Source organism: Balaenoptera acutorostrata, chromosome 20, assembly GCF_949987535.1.
Source record: "Balaenoptera acutorostrata chromosome 20, mBalAcu1.1, whole genome shotgun sequence".
NCBI classification, from domain to species: Eukaryota; Metazoa; Chordata; class Mammalia; order Artiodactyla; family Balaenopteridae; genus Balaenoptera; species Balaenoptera acutorostrata.
In genome coordinates this window covers 32,434,591-32,456,156 of record NC_080083.1, presented here as the reverse complement: position 1 = coordinate 32,456,156, position 21,566 = coordinate 32,434,591, and the positions used below count along the sequence as shown (strand labels likewise).

The window sequence follows — 21,566 nt, the reverse complement described above, 5'->3', positions numbered from 1 at the left end:
ATTTTTGCACCTGCCATTTTCAAGCCACCCTTCTTCATGGTGGCAGATTTACCTAAACTACCATATAAAAGTATAGGGATTAAGAATATGAGTCTTGGAATTGGATCAAGACCTTAATCTGACTCTACTGCTTATCCATCCTGGACAACTCAGTCTCTGAGCTTCTTTTCTTTACCTGTCAGATGAAGCTAATGACATCTACTCTATAGGAATTTATGGGGATTCAGTGTAATGTGTACATTAATGTGGCTTATAAAGTACTAGGCATATTTTAGTTATGAGTTGTAACTGCTTCCTGCTGATGTTTAAAATAAACAGCCTTCAGTGAAATATTTACACATCATATTGCTGGATGCATTGCTCTTCTAAAAGTTTCTTTAGAAATTACCTTACTTTCCCATCCATTTTTTCATTATATTCTGAATAGTATCCACTTGTAGCCACAAATTTGAGTTCTAGAGCACAATATATATCCAGACGTTTATAGAGTAGTGGGCACATATTATTTATTTTTCCAAAAGAAATGTTTATGATTTCCTTCCTATGGGGACTACCTAACTCTGATGTCATAATAATCTTCATCAGTCCCCATCACCCCACTGATAAATTAAGAACATATCTTAACAATGGGTACCATAATTATTTTAGGGATAGGCATGTTGTACAAATCAGACCTAGAGTCCTTTCCTGTACTTTTATAGAAATTTGTTGAGAAAGACAACCTTTGATATCCTCTAGGATCAAGGATGCAAGGGACATGCAAATCTGAAATTGCTGATTGTTCTCTTTCTCATAATGTGGAGACCACCTCCCTGAAAATGAAGGCAATATGGATGAGTGTAGAAAAAGAGACAGAAACCAGTGATGCAGTGTGAGCACCTGGTTTCAGTCACACCTGTGAACACTGAATATTGGATACCTCCATGAGTATTCTAGTTTTAAAAGCTAATAAGCTTTTTCCCCCCCTCCAACCTAGTATGTACTGGGTATTTACTTTCAATCAGAAGAGTTCTGATCAGTGAAAATATACCTTTCTATGCATTTGTAGAATCCCACTTTATATGTGAATTCCTCTATTTTCTCATTTCCATCCTGGCTGAATTAATTATTCTACCCTTTGGGCATTCCTCCAATGTTGTCTATGCTTGCTGTTTTAAGTGTGTGTCTTCCTCATAGACTATGAACTCCCCTAGGATATGGATTGCTTCTTATTCAACTTTATAGTTTCAGCATCTTGCAGAGTATCTAATGAAGTAGGAACTTAATGATATTTGTTGTGCAATCTGACTAAAACTAAATGATTACACTGTCATTTACAATTTTCAAATGCACAGACAAAAGTTTATTTCCTCCTTCCCACATCCTCCTATAACTAGACTCAAAGACTATTTGATCACTCATTGAAAGGGAGTATGGGGATCTGGGAGACAGTAGAACACATCTTCCACGATGGTAAATTTTGAGCTAATATAGTTCAAGTACTTTGCTTTCTGATGATTTAACAACTTGGGAAATTTATAAGAATAGACTGCTTACATTTTCTCTAATATCATCTGTTTTAAATAATTTTTCAGCAGACACTGTCTTGTCATCAATTTATGATTGAGTTCTCCAGCAAATGCCAGTGGTGCAAATGGTCTCTCAAGCAGGGAAGGGAATGCACTGATAGGCTGCTGTGGACTGCTGGAATCCTGACAGTCAAGATTACCCCCGGTAAGTTATCAATGTGGCTTTCCTATGTGGGTTTGATTGGTATGAGCCAGGTTTTCTATCTGCTCAGCCATGAAACTTTTAAAGGGAAGGAGGGAAGTAATCTCAGTTAATCATTGAGGTAGGTGTTCAGAGTTGTTGCCTACCCCCACCGCATGTAAGCTCATTGATATTTTATGATCTTCCTTGTGATAACATCTACAAGATGTTATCTTGTTCACACAGTTTGGTCACACAGTTTGTTCGTGAGATTACTGAAGGGGAAGTTGGAAAGAGATCTGGTCGTCTGCTAATTACAGTAAGTCCCCTACATATGAACCTTCAAGTTGTGAACTTTCAAATATTCGAACGTGCGTTCCATCAACGTCAGGCTTGAGTGAAATTTCAGCTTGGCTTCTGTCTCCTATTGCTGACGTTCCTTCAGCTCTACCATCTCCCACCTCTTTTCCCTCCTCCAGTCAGTAACTCTTCTTGCCTGTTCACTCGATGCCAACCCCTGTATGCAAGCTGTTGTATTCTACTGCTCTACTTTTCAAGGTAGTGTACTGTAGGATGAAAAATGTTTTCTTTATTTTTTGTGTTTATTTGTTTTTTATGTATTATTTGTGTGAAAAGTATTATAAGTCTATTACAGTACAGTACTATATCGCCAATTGTGTTAGTTGTGTACCTAGGCTAATTTTGTTGGACTTATGAATTCATTCTTGGAATAGAACCCATTCATATGTAGGGGACTTACTGTACTTATTTTTCATTTCTACTTCTTTGATCTATGGAAAGAACTGACAAGTTATGGAAAGAACTGACAAGTTAGGCAAAGCATTGTGTGATTAAAAGATTTGAAATGTGTGCTTGGGCCAGAAATGAGTTGAGCATGGAGATGCCTGGTTTAAGGTTAAAACAAAAGGGTGTCTCCTGAAAGAGAGATCTTTCCTGCCAAAATCTGCTTATATTACCAAGTAAGCCATTCAGGCTTTGCACCTGAGAGATCAGTGTGTGGAGGCATGTTTTCAGGCGACCCATCCAGTTGTAGCTGTCAGTTTTTTTATTGCACTCCACTCCTTCAAGTCCAGTCTTGTTCTGATGGAGGCACACACTGAGCAAATCAATATTTCATCAGGTCATGCCTATCATTTTCCTTTAAATGTGGCATTTCCTTAATCCTCAAATATAGTGTTGATTATATCTTGGGACCACTCTTGACTTGGACTCCAATGTCTGAAATTAAAATATAAGACAATGGAGAGAAAAGATTAAATTTTTTGAAACTCTGATTTTATTTTTTTTACTAATTTTAAGAACAAGTATATTATTGAAGGTTGGAGAAACTATAGACTGTAAGTGCCAGTGGTCATGAAAGTCTTCCAAACTCCAGGGACCTTACCCCACTTTCTCCTAATTCTTGATTCTAGGGTTCAGATATTCTATCACTAACAACGACATTTCTCTGGAAAAAATTTTCCAACATCTTACTTAACACTATGTGCCATGGTGAAGCAGGAGATAGATGTGCTCCAGGCTAGAAATTTACAACTAGCCTCCTTTTCACACTTCCTGGGGTGAGGAAAAGATGGGCTCCAGGCTGGACATTCACTACCAGCCCCCTGTTTACATTTCCTGAGGCAAGAGATAAATGGGCTCCGGACAACATATTTATGACTTGACTCCTGTCTACAGTTTGAGACCTGCACTTCGATGTAAGAAACAATAGGAATAGGGTAGATAACCAGATATTAGACACTTTTATGGCAGGGACAGAGAGGGGCTAAGCCCTTTTAAAAGATCAAGAGTTCATACATTTCCCATCCTTAGGGCAAGAGAGACACTACACATGTGCAAAAGGCTTCACGGGGTCAAAAAGGCAGGGGAAGCCAGACCATAGTAAGTCTTGCTATTTTCCTCCCAGATGTCTTTGATGAAAACCATCTTGACTGAGGGGTGCGTGCGCACCCAGAGGAGGGTCCTGAGACAAATTAGCCATGGGGCCAGAACAATACGATTGGCCAAGTAGAAGACAAAGACCTAGAAGACTACCCCCTTATAAAGGATTTAAACTTTCCAAAGGTGTGACTCTTGCGACTAACTCACTGAGTTCACATGTGTGTCTTTCCGCATGTACTCTGCTTTTCTAATTAACACTTTACTTCCTTCTATACCTTCTGTCTCCTTGTGAGATTCCTCCTTTCAAGGCAGACAAGGACTGGGGACTTTTAGATTTTAGCAGCTGGCTCTGTGGTCTAGCGCTTAAGATTCCCGGTTCCCATTCAGGCAACCAGGGTTTGATTCCCAGTCAGGGAACTAAGGTCTCCTTTCCAGCTGCTGCTTCACTGCAAGCTACCGCTCACTGCTGCATGTGGCTGAAATCAATGGGTTAAAGAGGCAGTGTGTCATTCTTTGGTGTAAAGATTTCTTTAAGATAAAACAATGCTAATCCTTTAGCAATTTGCTCCCGATAGTTGTGAAACAGTTTGTTTTGCAAACAATTGTTTAAGTTTCTTTTCAGTAGGATCTTCAGAACATACAGGACCCTAACAGGATTTAGGTGAGAAGGGGAAAATTTGGTTCACCAAAGAGGCAAAAAGGGAAACATAAACATTTATTGACCACCTACTATGAGGCTAGTGTATCAAATATGCTGTCAGCAAAATTCATGTAAAACTATGAGATGTCAGTTAGCAGAACAATCAGGGAGTCAAGACACTTGGGCTCAAATTACAGTTCTGTCATTTACTGACAGAATGACCCCAGGCAAGTTACTTAACCATTCAGAAACTCCATTTCCTCATTTGTAAAATAGTATTCATAACAATATCTAAAATCATACTTTAAAAAAAGAAACAAATAAGGTAATGCCATCAATTTTCATCTTCAAAACCTGTTAGTATGTAATGGTTTTCATTATAAAACTTATCATTATTCATTATGTAATTAAATCAGATTAGGAAACCGAATCTCAAATAAGATAACCAAAGCCATTTATGAATGCAGGCTGACCTTCTCCTTTATAACACTATTTTTTTACTTTTGGAGGCAGAGATGATAGGAAGCAGGGTGAGGGGTGTGTATATCAGTGGTAGAGGGGTTGGGTTAGGATTTTTGTGGAGCTTTGAGAAATTGGATGATAAGAGAAGGGCTCACTCTTCTTTATGTATTACATTATGATTGCAGCTGCTCAGTCTCCTAATATTTTTTTAGAGTGTCTTTTAGAACATTTGCTACTTTTAGGCTTCCTTGTCATGTCTTGATTTTCCTGATGTCAGAAATGGCTTTGAAAAGTTATACAATGCTGAAACAACTTTGGTCATTTATCAGCTCTCAAGCATCCAAAATGTTGCCACTATTGTTCAGCAACATTGAAGGAAGGGAATTCACCCCTTGGGACTTTCTTTTGATTGTTGTTAGATTTTAGTCATAGCTAAAAATCATTAAAATCATTGCCCTCATAAGAAAAGTCTGCACTTTGGTGGCCTTGCAGTTTTCCATTACTGTGCCCAAGCTGTTCATTGAGATACAAAGAGGATCTAAGCAATGTCATCTATCTCAGTAATTTTTGACATGAGAGTAAAACCCAGTGTCTGAAATCTTTGTCTCTTGTCACCCTAAAACTCTATCCATCAATCTTTCTTCTCATCAGTTCTAGCATAAATGCCAGAGAGAGACATTTTCCTCCTCACTTTTAAGTTAAGGCAACTAAGCTTGCTTTTATATGTATCAACTGTATCATACTACACAGGTAGAGCAGAGCCTTAGCTGGTTCCATGATGAATGCTGGTGCTGCCAATGACTTTGTTTTGGAAAGACAATTTCCTGTTTTAACACAGTCCTTAGAAAATAGTGAACTGAAGCATGAACCACTCAAATATTTTTTCTTAGAGTCCACTTTACTCATTTGTCACTAAAAAATCTCAGTGTGCCATAAAACAAATACAGTTTTTTAATAACTTGGCTTCAGATCCAAACTGAAGCTGTATCAATAGTAGGTAAGAACCATTATGTAGTTCTTAACATTTTGATAAATATTTTCTTATACATTATAGTCATTTGTTAGCTTAAGTAAGCTGCAAAAATTTTAGGATATATATTACTGGGGGAATCATGTATATTTTCCACCATGCACAGATAATTTCAGGATTACTGGCCAAATAGTCAATATTGTTAGGGAACTACAGTGATAAGAACAAGGATGGATGTTCTTTCTCAAGAATACTGGGGTCTTGCTCTGAGACAAAAGCTAATAAAGCTGAATGAGAGGCCTGTCTTAAATTTGCAAGGTAGGGCTTTATCAGAATATACCAGTATAAGGCTGAGATAGAATTACATCCCTAACCATTTTAATACTATAGGAGCTTCCATGCATGATATAAAACTCTCCATTTTCTTGAGGGCCAGTTATGTCAGGTTTTCAGACTCTTAGGAGAATATAAAATGAATATAAAAATGAATTATAGAATATAAAAATGAATATGATTCTGGTATATGTTAGAAAATGTGGGAAATTCTAGTCTGACTTTTTTAGATTGATATTTTTTAGGTCATTTTTAGAAGTGATACCATCTTGGCCAGATAGGGCACTACTTAGAAATACAGGATATGGCCCAGAAACTGCACATCAGAGATCTCAGATATCCATTTGTTAAGTATTGGCCTGGGAGTGATTCTCAGAAGACAATTAAGAAAAGACTGGATTAAGGACACATGAAATACCAGATATAGAAACAGTGTCAGATTTTTTCAAAATAACTCACAACTACTGAACCTCATAGGCCATGGAAGGTGCTGACTATCAAGTACTATAAACTAACAAGAATATTGCAGAGGTTAAAAGGAATCACAGCTCTCTGGCAAAAATGAGTCTGGAATATCCTTATTACCTTTCCATATAAGGACAGCACTAATATTTTCAATGTCCTGAAAGTCAAATTTTGGAACAGATCAAAGGGCTATAGGTATTGACTGCATTGAAGTCTCAGTTCATAAATAGTTTTGTGCCAAAAGAGCATGAGGGGATAAAAGGATAAATAAAATATTGTATATCCATACACTGGAACACTATTTGGCCATAAAAAGGAACAAAATACTGATGAATGCTAAAACATGTATGAATCCTAAAAACATGCTAAGTGAAAGAAGCCAGACAAAAAAGATCAGACCTTGTGATTCTATTTATATGAAATGTTTAGAATAAGCAAATCTATAAAGATAGAAGGTAGATTAATGGTTGCCTATTATATGGCTGAGGATGGGAAGAGGGAAGGACTGCAAATGAGTATAAGTTTTCCTTTTGGTGTGGTGAAAGTGTTCTAAAATGAGATTGTGGTGATTACTGTAGAACTCTGTAAATATACTGAAAAACACTAGCTTATTAATTTGAAATGGATGAATTTTTATGGTATGTAAATTTTATCTCAATAAAGCTATTAGAAGAAAAAAGAACAGAGAAAGTCTTTGTGGAGGAAAAATAAACATAATGAACTCTGAAAGACATGAACAATTGGCTCATTAAGATAACACTTGTCCTTCTTAACCAGGTATGTAGGCCTCAGGCATCAGATCACCATCTCATTTTCAGTGGAGAAAAAGAGAAAGGCTCACCAGGCTCTGAGTTCACATCACAGCTTCTGGGACACAGTTAGTTTAGTTGTCACTTAGAGGGCACTATTATACCATTATTGTAAGGGGAAATATTGGACTAAATCTTTGGATTTATTATTATCTGCTGCTGTGTGCGGGGATGCTGCAGACTCAGGACTTCAGGAGGCATGCTCACATAATATTCCCTGTAGGTGACCAACCTTACACTTGGGCTCTGTTGTACTGGTTATTGGTCCTCTAGATTGGGCAGGAGGATGCTGGAAGCTAGGAGGGTCTCTGAAAGCCTTAGCCAAATTTATCTCCTACCTCACATGGCTAAGAGAGATTCTAGGAGAAAACCAAACTCAGCATATTCACCCAGGGCTGAATTGTTATTATGAGCTCTAGAATCAAAATAAATAGGAGCACTAGAAAATTCCAGGCCTCAGGAGATAGCTTGTGAACATTCACGGATGACCTAGACTGGGTTTCAGTGGGTCTCAGAAATAGGGGCCATGTGAGAGTGGTCCACAGCATCAGCAGACACAGAGCGCAGTTGACTCTAGTCTAATTCCGTGAGTGGAGAATATCAGGTTCTGTAGCTGTAGGTTCTGTAGCCAGGGCTTGGGACTAAGGAGAATAATGATGGCAGGAGTTTTTGCAACAAAGGGCAGGTCGTCAGAATGTCAAAAGGTTATTGTTAATTAAAGAAAACCAGATATCTCAAGTTAAATAATTTAGTGCTATTCTATGTATGGGAAGATGCAAGAGTCTGGGATCACTGAAATCATTCCTTTGATATGCACCTCAGCTATCTGGGGTCAACATCTTGTGTATTCTAAACCTGAGTTTCCTCAAGCTGCACCATTGTGGGTGGCTGCAATCTGATGACAGCTAGATTGCGGGCATATCTTATTTCCAGCTTGAGTTCTCTCAGAGCTCACCATTGGGGGTGGCTGCAATCACTGATGGCTGTGACACCCTTTGTTTACTGATATGGCAGGCAGCATTTAGTCCACAGTGTCCCTCATGGTCATAAATTTGACCAATGTTTGAGAGGCATTTCATGACCAATTTTGTCCCATGGCACTGGGAGTCTCTTCCCAGATTAGGCAAAGATTCTTGTTGATATGCCAACTCCAGGTGCTGATTTCTGGATTAGGCCCTGTTGATAATTTAAAATTCTCTGGATCCTCTCTCTTACTAGTCTATTGTGATCCAGGAAATGTTTTTCCCTTGTTGCTCCTTTCCATGCCTAGAATCACACTATTACCATTATTCTGTAAGAGTCATAAGTGTGATCTATTTCCCCAAGATGTTTAGCCATCATCAATTTTTTTGGAGGTCTGGTTGCACATTGGGTACTGTAAGAGACAATGGTCTTATAAAATAGACAGGATATAAGCTAGTAACATTGGCAAAGTCATACTGCAGCAGAGAGACACAAAGCATAAACAATTTGGAAACAAAGAATAAATTAAAACGATGATTAGTATAACTAGCTGTAATCTGGTTGCAATAAACCATCAAGTCCACAGGAGAGCTAGCTGGAGAAGCCAAATTCTGGATGGATCAGATAGAGAGGAAAAGATAAATGTTTCATCTTTGTTTACAAAGTTATACTTTATCAAATTCTTGTAGGTCAGAGCATAAGAGAAAAGTATTTTTCTGGAAAACAAAGATTAAAGCCGGTATATTTCTCCCCAGAAGTCATAAAGTTATAAATCATATTTATCAGCTCATTCAATCCCTTGTAATTAATTCCTGTTGACCTGGATGAAGTCATCAGGTTTTCCATTAGAGTTTTGTCATTTGTTACCCTGTTCAGTGGATTATCTAGAGGCTCTCAGAAACTTATATTTGTCAAAAAATTTCTTTTATGAGCCTTCTTGAGGATCTTCATTTTGTAAAAGCATCAGAGTAAAATAATGACTGTCTATAAAGGGCAAAACTTAAAATGGCATGGTTAAAGGTTTGAGTACAATGCAATTGGTAAGAAACTTGGACATTTCTGTGACATGTAATACATTAAGATAATAACTAGAATTATAACATTTTATCAGGGCATATCAGATGTTAGGAATTATATATAAATTTTGGAATATCTATATCAATGACATTTATCTATATACTATAACCTAAGGTTCATCTGCAACCACTTGACAATGTTTCTCAAGTAATTTAACATACCAACTAAGCGTAATTAGTTTAACATTCCTTTCTGAGATGTCTCAGGGTTCCTTGGAAGCATCCCAGAGTTAGCTGGAGGCTAAAAGAACTTTAGTTAGAATTTGATATTTTGGAAAGTTTGTTAAATGTATCAATAAGGTTTTAAAACACGATAGGATCATAGGTCACTGTGAAACAATACTTACTCATTTAATCAAAGTCACAAAAAGATTTTTAAAAATCACTTAAGGGCACAGAAACTCATGAAATCTGTTATCAAAAAGGAGCACTCTAAGATATGTTGTGCTCTTAACAGAGAGAGAAATCAAAATCCAGTCTTCTACTAGCTTACTTAAAAAACAAAATCCATTTACTTAATTAAATTCAATCTAAATTTAGCTAATCCATGCATTAAACTTTTTTCTTGGGGGTTCCTTTCCACAACCTTTCATCACTTTTTGTATCCATGTTAGTTTGTCCCTTATTTTTCCATCCAAAGCCAACCATCTCTAAGACAAAATTACTATCTTTTCCCTTAATAAAATGCAATCCCATTCCTTATAGCTTCTTTACTGAAAACACACATCCTACTTTCCTCTTTAAATGTTTTATTATTTCTATTGGCTTCTATTACATATTTAAAATAGAATCCTCAACTGTTAAGAAACCTTAATTTCTAGTGAAAGTTAAGAAGTAAGCAATTATGAACTGTCTTTTACACTAGCATTCTGTAGATTGGTGAACATAAATACCAGTGATAATTTCTAAAAACATTTGCTTTCTGATAGAGAATATCTCAGTTTGGCACCAAACATATTCATTAATAGTCCTAAATACCTTTAGTTTCTCTGTTTAGTAATTGATGTCTCAGTATCTTATTTTTTTGGAAATGACCTAGCTATTCAACAGACTTCCATCATTTAACTTAAATTAGCGCAAGTCTAGAATTTTAAGTTATAAAATATTTGGAGATCATTTTAAGTAGATATTTGTAAAACAATTATTTTTAAAGAGTTTACTCAAAAGCTCTTATCTCATTTACATTTAAAGTTTCATCATATCAAGCTGTTTTCCTTGCTGACAAATTTGCAACAGATATAATAAGGTCTTGTTTGACTTCCATTAAACCTAGTACAATAAAAGTATTATACTTAATGCTGATGACTCAAAAGACATGTCTATATTAATTAGATCAACAAACAAACTACCTTTAATACCAGGTATCAACTTAATATTGGATATTTCCCAGTTCACTTGAACCTGAAAGTCATTTTGCCTAGCTTCTTTTATAGTTAATTTGTAAGCACTTACTTTTAAGTCAGTTAAATGGAGTGCTCTATACATTCAATTTTGATAAAGATTTCTAGAGGTAGATATATCTCATATGTATAATGTGTTCACAGATATATAAACAGGCAAAACTTGAGATCTCATGACTTTACTTAAAAAAAAAACAGTTATAAATCAGGCATTACAATATAAACTTACTAGTTTACAAAGAAGTGTTGGAATACATTAAAGTTGCTTGCTCAGATGACTAAGGCTTTAAAATTTGTGGAAAAGACTTCTAAGATTTGTATTTGTTCTTGAGAAAAATTCTAAGGAGGCTATGAATTAGATTTTCAGTGGAGGGAGGCTTTCCAGTGCTTTGAATTTTAAAACTGCCACCTTTGTCATTTGTTTTTCTTGGTTTCAAATCTTTCCTGATTGAGCTAATTAGACTCAGTCTCAGGTCCCTGTGGCCTGTATTTACATGTCTGATTTGTATGACAAAGACAGTTGCTTTTCGATATCAGTGAGAATGTTTCTAACGAAATTGAAATTTAAGTGTTCTATGTTCTAGAGTTTTAGAGTTTAATTTATCATTCCTTCACAGTTTGTATAAGGCATTCAACAAAGAGCTTCTTTCTGAGTTTATGAGTTAAACCCAGAGCAAAATCACTATTTTTATTTTTATTAGTCCCTTAATATGAGTTCCTATTTCACTTTATTGTATGGCTTAGGTACCCTATTGGTTTCCTTTAGTATGTTTACTATTTCCTGAGGGGCAGATCTATATGCCTTGTCTTACAATATCATGCAGGGGAAGCATTCCCCAATGAAACATGTCTATCTCACAACATAATTAAGCAAAAGAGATGTAACCATCTTAAATAAAGCCCACTTAAATAGACCAATTTTATATGCTTTCTTCTCAATTCTGTCAACTTTTATACCTTTAACTTTAGTTTTCACTAGGATCCAATCAACAAGCTTTGATCTTACCAGAGGAGTCTTAGAAGTTTTTCTTTCTTTTTATTCCCTGTCCATTTTATTTTTATATAAAATGTTCTGGGATCCCCATAGAGAGGAGATGAGCTAAGGAGCACAGGCCCTTTTATCAATCTTGATTAATTGGCCTAATTTTTGCCCCAAGTAATTGTTGGTCAGGTATCTCAGTGTAACTTCTTTTTCCAGCCACTTAAATATATATATAGATATATGTGTGTGTATATATATATATATATATATATATATATATATATATATATAATATAATAATAATATATATAATAAATACATATATATTAAATTGGGGTAAATAAAGCAGGCTTGTTTGGCTTTTAATCTTGGGGACCAGTAGGGGTTCCCTTTTGGCCCATTTAACCTTAGGTAATGTAATATCAAAACCTTGTGTTTTAATCACATAAATGTCCATTTTATTTATTCCACTCTAAATAATAATCTAAAGATTTCTTTATCCATTTGGGATGTCTTTTTAAAAATTTCTATCTTGTTGGAAAAAGTATCTAAGCTTTTCTTACAGGTTTTTTTCCTGTTAACATTAGTTACTTTTAATTTTTTTTTTTTTTAAGCATCTGTATGTCACCTACAAATTGGCACTTGCCATCTACTTCTACAAGGATCAAATTATGAGCCACTGCAGTTGCTGACCATCAGGGAGATCAGGAATGAGGCCCTCTTTGCTCTGTGAAAAACTGGCAGAACAGGTCTTCAGATAGTTAGATATTTTCAGGGGATGATTTTATAAGTCCAATTCTTGCATCTCCTCATATCTAGAAAAGCACTAAAATCCTTCATGGTGATGTCTGCTGCTTATAACTAGCAGTAACCTTCACGAGCCTAGCAGAAACTTTCTGTAAAAAATACATGATTGATTGCATGTACTCCCCCTTCACCAAAATCACATATATACTGACCTTCCCTCCTACCTCTTTGGAGCAGTTTCTCAGAGCTGTCTGAAATGCTCTCTCCTGGGCTATAGTGTTCATTTTGCCCCAAATAAAACTTAGCTCTCACACTGTGCTTTTTTTTTTCCCAGTCAACATGTAAGATCCATTGAGGGGAAGCAAAGACCACAAATAAAGCTTCTCAAACTGTTTTTTTGTTTGTTTGTTTGATTTAAACTAATGGAGTTCTTAGGTTAACCATTAGATATACCTCTTTTTTTTTTCCACCTTTAGTTTGATTTTTGTTTATATAGGTACCAGTAAAACAGTTGTTTATAATGAGAGCTCTCTAAAAAAATTACCAATTTAGAAGATTCTCCAATTTAAAAGATCCATCATTTGGCTATTAACCAATAAGATGCAAGTGGCTTTCGCATAAGAGTGTGGGAAGGATGCCACCTAAATAAAAGATTCAGAAAGTGTACTCCCCAAAATAGCATGACAGAGATCAAGTTTTTTTTTTTTAAACACACACACACACACACACACACACACACACACACACAACATCCTAAGAAGATCAGTATAATATTTACATCTCAAAGACACAAGAAGAGAAATGCAAGTTCCCCCTAGAAGGCCTTTGTTTAAAGTCAGAATTCTGAAAATATATTTTTATCAAGCTGGCTTTTAAAACTTAACTGCATTCGCAATAAAAGAGCCCCTTCTTTTAGGATGAGATTTCCTTTAATTCCCAATTAAGTACGTATTTGTAAGTGTAAGTATGTATGTACATAAACCTGGCTGGGGTATTAGTTGGAGGCTGACAATCTGTCGTTCCTTTTTTGTTGTTTGTTTTGAAAGCTTTATTTCTCATTCTGAGGTCGGTTTGTTGATTGATAAACTTGCTAATGCTGATCATATGGTGGGTCAATGTGCTGCTTAAGAGCTTAACTCCTCTTTTTCCTTTTTTTTTTTTATTCTTCCAGAGTTGTTTTAGCTCCCTTTTACGTGTCTCGGGTTTTCCCGGTAGCAGCGTAAGACAAGCACAGGTGCTCAGATCACGGAATGGCCAGTTCTTATTCATGTCCCTGGTTGAGCAGGTTGTTAATTAAAACGAGTGGGTTTCCCTACAGGGACAGCTACACAAAGGCATGAGGCCTTTGACTTCACCACTCCTCAAAGTTTCTCAGTCCCCTGAGAAAGCCATTGCCAGCCGGGATGAGAGGGTCCCTTCTTCAGAGACAAGAAGTTTTCATAAGATTTAAGTTTTATTTCAACAAACTACATTAATGTAGACAATTCAAGGAAAAATGATAGGCCAGTCTTCCCCCTAATTACCCAGTCCAACCCTATTCAGTGTTTAACTGAGCAAAGTCTTCCTAAGTTTTTTGACTGAGGATAAAACCACTCAGTGTCTAAACTGAGCCTGAATGTGTTTCAACCAGGCTCCCCTAATATTTTTCAATTAGGGGGCATTTTCTCCTTTTTCAACTGGGCTCCCCTAATACCTTTAAATTAGAGGGTCACTCCCCTATATCTTTCAATTGGGGAGCCAGGTACATGTTAGACATTATCAAATAAAACTCAGGATCATCAACCAAAAATTAGGAGAACCAGGAGAGACTCAATTCTTCTGGACTCTCCAATGAGGCAGATGGGCACAAGAGGCCTCTGCTGGTACCAAGGATCCAGTTCATCATAGAGTTCAGGTGAAGGAGATACATCTGCTCTGGGTCCTTTATTCATGGTATTCAAAACTGTTGACTGAAAAAAAATGTACAACTTAAAAGTTAAGAGTTATGTTTTATTCAGTGGACATTCTTAGGACTTCAAGCCCATCAGATAACATCTCAAATAACCCTGAGAAAACTGCTCCAAGGAGGCAAGGGGGGAGCCAGGATATACCAGTGTTTTTGCAAAAAAGACCAGGCAGTTGGAATGTCAAAGATGATTGTTAATTAAAGAAAACCAGATATCTCAATTTAAATAAGTTAGTGCTTTTCTATGTATGGGAAGATGCAAGAGTCTGGGATCACTGAAATCATTCCTTTGATATGCACCTCAGCTATCTGGGGTCAACATCCTTTGTTTTCTCATCCTGAGTTTCCTCAAGCTGCACCATTGTGGGTGGCTGCAATCTGATGACTGCTAAATGGCAGGCATTCCTTGTTTTCATCCTGAGTTCCCTCAGGGCTCACTGTCAGGGGTGGCTGCAATCGCTGATGGCTGTGACATCATTTGTTTACTATATGGCAGACAGCATTCTTAGTCCACTGTTGCTGTTTCTTCTCCTGGCTTCTTTGTTGGTAAATGAATTTATTTTGTTGTGAATTCATGCATGAGTCCAAGTATGAGGGTCTTTCTGAGTTATGGCTAAACATTTGTAGGAAAAAATGGGAAAATTTATGCTCACTTGAAACACAAGAATTCTCTTTTGGACTTTTTTTTGGTCTTGAAATGACTTTGTCTGATTTTGGAATCAGAGTAATGCCGTTCTCATAAAATGGGTTGGGAAGTGTTCCCTCTTCTATATTCTAGAAAGATGTATGTGGAATGGGTTTCTTTATTTCTCTTTGGAATTTATTTCATGGGTGTTGACTCACTGTTTACATCACTGTTATTGCAGAGGAAATTTGTTTTCCATAAGGCAGAATCTCTAATAGTCAGATAGAACCACTCAACATTCTTCACCATTTTCCCCCTGAGGAAACCTTACTCCCATTTCCTTACAGCTCCAAGTGCCCTTTTGGTATCTTTCTGGAGCACAGTCTTTCATATCAGACAGACTTGGGTTCAAATTCTAGCTTTGCTTCTGATTTTTTAAAAGACTTATTTTTTAGAACAATTTTTAGGTTTACAGAAAAATTGCATGGAAAGTATAGAGAGTTCCCTTTTTTTCTCCCTCCTACAAAATTTCTCCTATTTTCACAATCTTGCATTAGTGTGGTTCATTTGGTAGAACTTATAAACCAATATTGATACATAATTATAAACAAGAGTCCATAGTTTGCAGTAGAGTTTACTCTTTGTGTTGTACAACTCTTTGGGTTTGGAAAAATGTAAAATGTCATGTATTGATCATTACAGAATCATATAGAAGTTTTACCACCATGTTATATGCTGTGATACATTTATTCATCCTGTCCTCTCTGCCCCTGAACCCTTGATAGCCACTGATCTTTTTACTATCTCCATAGTTTTTCCTTTTCCAGAATGTCATATAGTTGAAATAATACAATATAATCTTTTCAGACTGCCTGCTTTCACTTAGTGGTATACTTTTAAATTTCTTCCATATCTTTTAATGGCTTGATAAACTCATTTCCTTTTAACATTGAAAGGCTGGACTGCCAACATGGAGCGCATCATGCAAGCCCTGGCACTTCGGGACAACTCGACCATGGGCTACATGATGGCCAAAAAGCATCTGGAGATCAATCCTGGCTACCCGATTGTGGAGACCCTGCGGCAGAAGGCAGAAGCAGACAAGAATGACAAGGCCGTCAAGGACCTGGTGGTGCTGCTGTTCGAAACTACACTGCTCTCTTCCGTAGAAGAGAATTTGTATCTTTTCAAATTCTATTGTTTGAGTGTGCCACAGTTTATTTATCCATTAACCCACTGAAGGATGTCTTGGTAGCTTCTAAGTTTTGGCAATTATGAATTATGAATAAAGTTGCTATATGGACATAAGTTTTTTGCGTGGACATAAATTTTCAACTCATTTGGGTAAGCACCTAGGAGGGTGATTGTTGGATTATATAATCAGACTATGGTTAGCTTTGTAAGAAACTGTGCTTTCCAATGTTTTTACTGAATTAAGTTGTATGTATTTCTGCTTGGGCCTTAGACCCGCTGAGGCCCTCTGCCTTGGTGGGGAGGTTATTTTTCCATTCCAGTTCATATAGCTGAAAACAAAACTGAAGCTGAGATTGAAGCACCACAAGCTTCATTCAATGGCCAGAGGATGGAGAAGTGAGGTCATGGTTCACAAATACATTTCTCACCTTAATGGAGAGAGGAATTTCCTTTTAAGGAGTAAGGACAATGGAGGGAAGCAGAGAGATTAATGATGGGGAGATATATAAATAGTTTTCTGGGTAAGAGGCAGGGTTTTCCTGGAAATGGGGTGCCCCCCCTTCTCTGTCTTTCTCTGTCAGTGACTTCTTGTCGTGGTCACCAGTTGGTGTGTCATTTAGTATGCTAATGTAGCAAAATCAGTATAAAATGAGACTCGGGGTCTGTTGCAGGTCAGATTCATCATGTTTTTAAAAAAATTTATTGAAGTATAGTTGATTCAGTGTTGTGTTGACATGTGTTAACACTTTCTGCTCTACAGCAAAGTGACTGCATATACAGATACATATATACAGATTATATATATATATATATATATATATATATATATATATATATACACAAACATATATATATTCTTTTTCATATTCGTTTCCATTATGGTTTGTCACAGGATATTGAACATAGTTCCCTGTGCTACATAGTAGGACTTTGTTATTTATCCATCCTATATATAAGAGTTTGCATCTGCTAATCTCAAACTCCCAGTACTTCCCTCCCCCATCCCCCTCACCCTTGGCAACCAAAAGTCTGCTCTCTATGTCTGTGAGTCTCTTTCTGTTTTGTAGATATGTTCATTTTTGTCATATTTTAGATTCCATATATAAGTGATATGATACAGTATTTGTCTTTCTCTTTCTGACTTACATCGCTTAGTATGACCATCTCTGGGTCCATCCATGTTGCTGCAAGTGGCATTATTTCATTCTTTTTAATGGCTGAGTAATATTCCATTATATATATATATATATACACACACACACACACACACACACACACACACACACACACACCATATCTTCTTTATCCATTCATCTGTTGATGAACATTTAGGTTGTTTCCATGTCTTGGCTATTGTAAATAGTGCTTCTATGAACATAGAGGTGCATGTATCTTTTCAAATTACAGTTTTGTTTGGATCTACCCAAATTTCCAGGAGTGGGATTGCTGGATCATATCTATTTTTCGTTTAATGGAAACATCCATAATGTTTTCCGCAGTGGTTGCACCAATTTACATTCCCATCAACAGTGTAAGAGGGTTCTCTTTTCTCCACACCCTCTCCAGCATTTATTATTTTTAGACTTCTTAATGATGGCCATTCTGACTTGTGTGAGGTGGTACCTCATTGTAGTTTTTATGTGCATTTCTCTAATAATTAGTGATGATGAACATCTTGTCATGTGCCTATTGGCCATCTGTATGTCTTCTTTGGAGAAATGTTTATTTAGGTCTTCTGCCCATTTTTTGATTGGGTTGTTTGGTTTTTTGTTATTGAATTATATGAGCTATTTGTATATTTTGGAAATTAAGCCCTTGTTAGTAGCATTATTTGCAAATATTTTCTCCCAGTCCATAGGTTGTCTTTTGTTTTGTTTATGGTTTCCTTTGCTGTGAAAAACTTATAAGCTTGATTAGGTCCCACTTGTTTATTTTTTGCTTTTATTTCTATTGCCTTGGGAGACTGACCTAAGAAAATATCGTTACAATTTATATCAGAGAATGTTTCGCCTATGCTTTTTTCTAGGAGTTTTATGGTGTCTTGTCTTATATTTAAGTCTTTAAGCCATTTTGAGTTTATTTTTGGATATGGTATGTGGGTGTTTTCTAACTTCATTGATTTACATGCAGCTGTCCAACTTTCCCAGAACCAGTTGCTGAAGAGACTCTCTTTTCCCCATTGTATATTCTTGCCTCTTTGGTGGAAGATTAATTGTCCATAGGTGTGTGGGTTTATTTCTGGCTCTCTATTCTGTTCCATTTTATGTTCCATTGCATGTGTGTTTTTGTGCCAATACCATGATGTTTTGATTACTGTAGCTTTGTAGTACTGTCTGAAGTCTGGGAGGGTTATGCCTCCTGCTTTGTTCTTTTTCCTCAGAATTGCTTTGGCAATTCTGTGTCTTTTATGTTTCCATATAAATTTTAAGATTTTTTGTTCCAGTTCTGTAAAAAATGTCATGGATAATTTGATAGAGATCACATTAAATCTGTAGTTTGCTTTGGGTAGTATGGCCATTTTAACAATACTAATTCTTCCAATCCAGGAACATAGGATACAATTCATCACCATCCTGATTTCACCTGGTTTTATCCAGTTTTTCTTTTTCTCTTCCTATAGTTTCCTTTCTCTGTGTTCAGATTCTGTGACTTAAAGACATATGTTAAGTCCTAATTAAAGAAGAAGTTGGTGGGTTTTGAGCAAGGGTCTGTTGGCAACTCTGGCAACAATGTGACTATACCTTTTCTCATTCCCACCAGCAAAGACTGAGAGTTTCCGTTATTCCACATCCTTGTCAGCATTTGGTGTTGTCATTATTTGGGGATTTAGCCATTCTAAGAGGTGTGTAGTGGTATCTAGATGGTGTTTTAGCTTACAATTCCATAATGATATATGACATTTAGCATATCTTTATATGCTTATTTGTCATTTGTATGTCTTCTTTGTTGAAGTGTCCATTGAGATCCTTTGACTAATTTTTAAAACTTTTTTTCTTATAGTTGAGTTTTAAGATTCTTTGTAAGTTTTGAATACAAGTCCTTTATAGGATATATGCTTTGCAAATATGTTTGCTGTCTGTGTCTCTGCCTCTTATTAATTGTGTGGCCTAGGCTAAAACTCTTAACCTTTCTCAGCCTTAATATCCTCCCTTCAGAAAATGAGAATGGCAATATCCAAATTACATTTTTTTTTTAATAGATGGAGTTGACAAGTTATATGAAAGAACCCAGTCCGCTGCCTGTCTCAATAAAAGCCTTGTGTCTGTGCCTTTTCTTCTCCCATCCTCCAAGCATACATCCATTTAATACTTCTCATGTTTTATATGTGGTTGTTTTTATCAGTACTTTTCACACTTTAATAAGCATATAAATTGTAGACTCTAATTCAGTAAGTCTGAGGCAGAGCCTGAGATTCTGCATTTCTAGAAGACCTAAATAGACATTTCTCCAAAGAACATATACAGATTGCCAACAAATGCAAGAAAAGATGCTCAACATCACTAATCATTAGAGAAATGCAAATCAAATCTACAATGAGGTATCACCTCACACTGGTCAGAATGGCCATCATCAAAAAATCTACAAACAATAAATGTTGGAGAGGGTGTGGAGAGAAGGGAACCCTCTTGCACTGTTGGTGGGAATGTAAATTGATACAGCCACTATGGAGAACAGTATGAGGGTTCCTTAAAAAACTAAAAATAGAACTACCATATGACCCAGCAATCCCACTACTGGGCATATACCCTGAGAAAACCATAATTCAAAAAGAGTCAGGTACCACAATGTTCATTGCAGCACTATTTACAATAGCCAGGACATGGAAGAAACCTAAGTGTCCATTGACAGATGAATGGATAAAGATGATATGGCACATATATATACTATGGAATATTACTCAGCCATAAAAAGAAATGAAATTGAGTTATTTGTAGTGAGGTGGATGGACCTAGAGACTGTCATACAGAATAAAGTAAGTCAGAAAGAGAAAAACAAATGTGGTATGCTAACACATATATATAGAATCTAAAAAAAAAAAAAAAAAAAAAAGTAGTTCTGATGAACCTAGGGACAGGACAGGAATAAAGACGCAGATGTAGAGAATAGGCTTGAGGACACGGGGAGGGGGAAGGGTAAGCTTGGACGAAGTGAAAGAGTAGCATTGACATATATACATTACCAAATGTAAAACAGATAGCTAGTGGGAAGCAGCCGCATAGCACAAGGAGATCAGCTTGGTGCTTTGTGACCACCTAGATGGGTGGGATAGGGAGGGTGGGAGGGAGACACAAGAGGGAGGGGATATGGGGATATATGTATACATATAGCTGATTCACTTTGTTATACAGCAGAAACTAACATAACATTGGAAAGAAATTATACTCCAATAAAGATATTAAAAAAGATAAAGATTGTAAGTGATGTTGGGGCTACTGTTCCATAGAACATACTTTGAGTAGCAAGGGTTTAGATTTCTTTCTCCTCTTATAAATCAATGCTGTCAAACTTCTTTCTTGACCTATTAGTGAGATATGAAATCAATTTTGTCAAATGGCAATCATCATTTTTACACACATAGAATACAATAAAAAACATCACAGGGAGTTAACCATTAACAATATTGTTTCATGAAAAAACATTGTGATGCACAATATAAATACTGAGGTCAAAGTAAAGGGTATTTGACGATTTACTGTATTATACTGAAAGAAGGCTAAAATCTTGCTTATTCATACACATGCTGTCAGCTACTGAAACATGTTTTTGCAACTGATAGGTAAATTAATACTTATTTATTTCAACTGGGTTGTAGAGACAGTAAGATGAGTAAGTTTTGGATAGTCTGAATAATCCTCATGTTGAAGCAAAGACATGGATTGGTTTTTGAGGAATACATAGGATGCCACTTGGTATAAAGGAAGAGAGGAATGTGGAAATGACTCGAGTTATAAATAGAAAGTGTACAGTGTGGGCTAGCCTGTGGTGTGGAGCCAGGGGAGAGAATGGTCCAGGTGTGGGAGGAAACAGGGAGCTGAGAACGTCTATAGTTGCGTGTTTAGAATTGAAAGATAAAAGCAGAAGCACACAGTGGTTTAAAAGGAGTGGGGACAGTAAATGGAACTGAGGCAGGAAACCCAGATAAATTTCTCCTCTGTTGTATTAATACAGGAATAAACTGATAAGAGCCTGAGTTAAGTTAATGACAGCAAAAATGAAGATCACAAATCATTCTAAGGATAACTCTGCCCCAATGTTACCCTTTATCCATACTACTGTGGGGTACCTTAATTAAGTGAAGAAAGTGGACCCCTAAGCTTCTTTGCCTACATTATCAGCTGTCATGTGTTGATGGTGATTGATACC

The 21,566-nt window shown here is 36.5% G+C and overlaps 1 protein-coding gene across 1 annotated transcript; it reads left to right on the top strand.

The window, feature by feature from the left end:
- The first annotated feature begins 2,129 nt into the window (after positions 1-2,129).
- Positions 2,130-16,271, top strand: LOC103018135 (putative heat shock protein HSP 90-beta-3). Its single transcript, XM_007184214.2, has 2 exons — positions 2,130-2,247; positions 15,965-16,271. The coding sequence occupies exons 1-2, from the start codon at positions 2,211-2,213 to the stop codon at positions 16,246-16,248; spliced, it is 321 nt and encodes a 106-aa protein (XP_007184276.2). The 5' UTR covers positions 2,130-2,210; the 3' UTR covers positions 16,249-16,271.
- Positions 16,272-21,566: the final 5,295 nt, after the last annotated feature.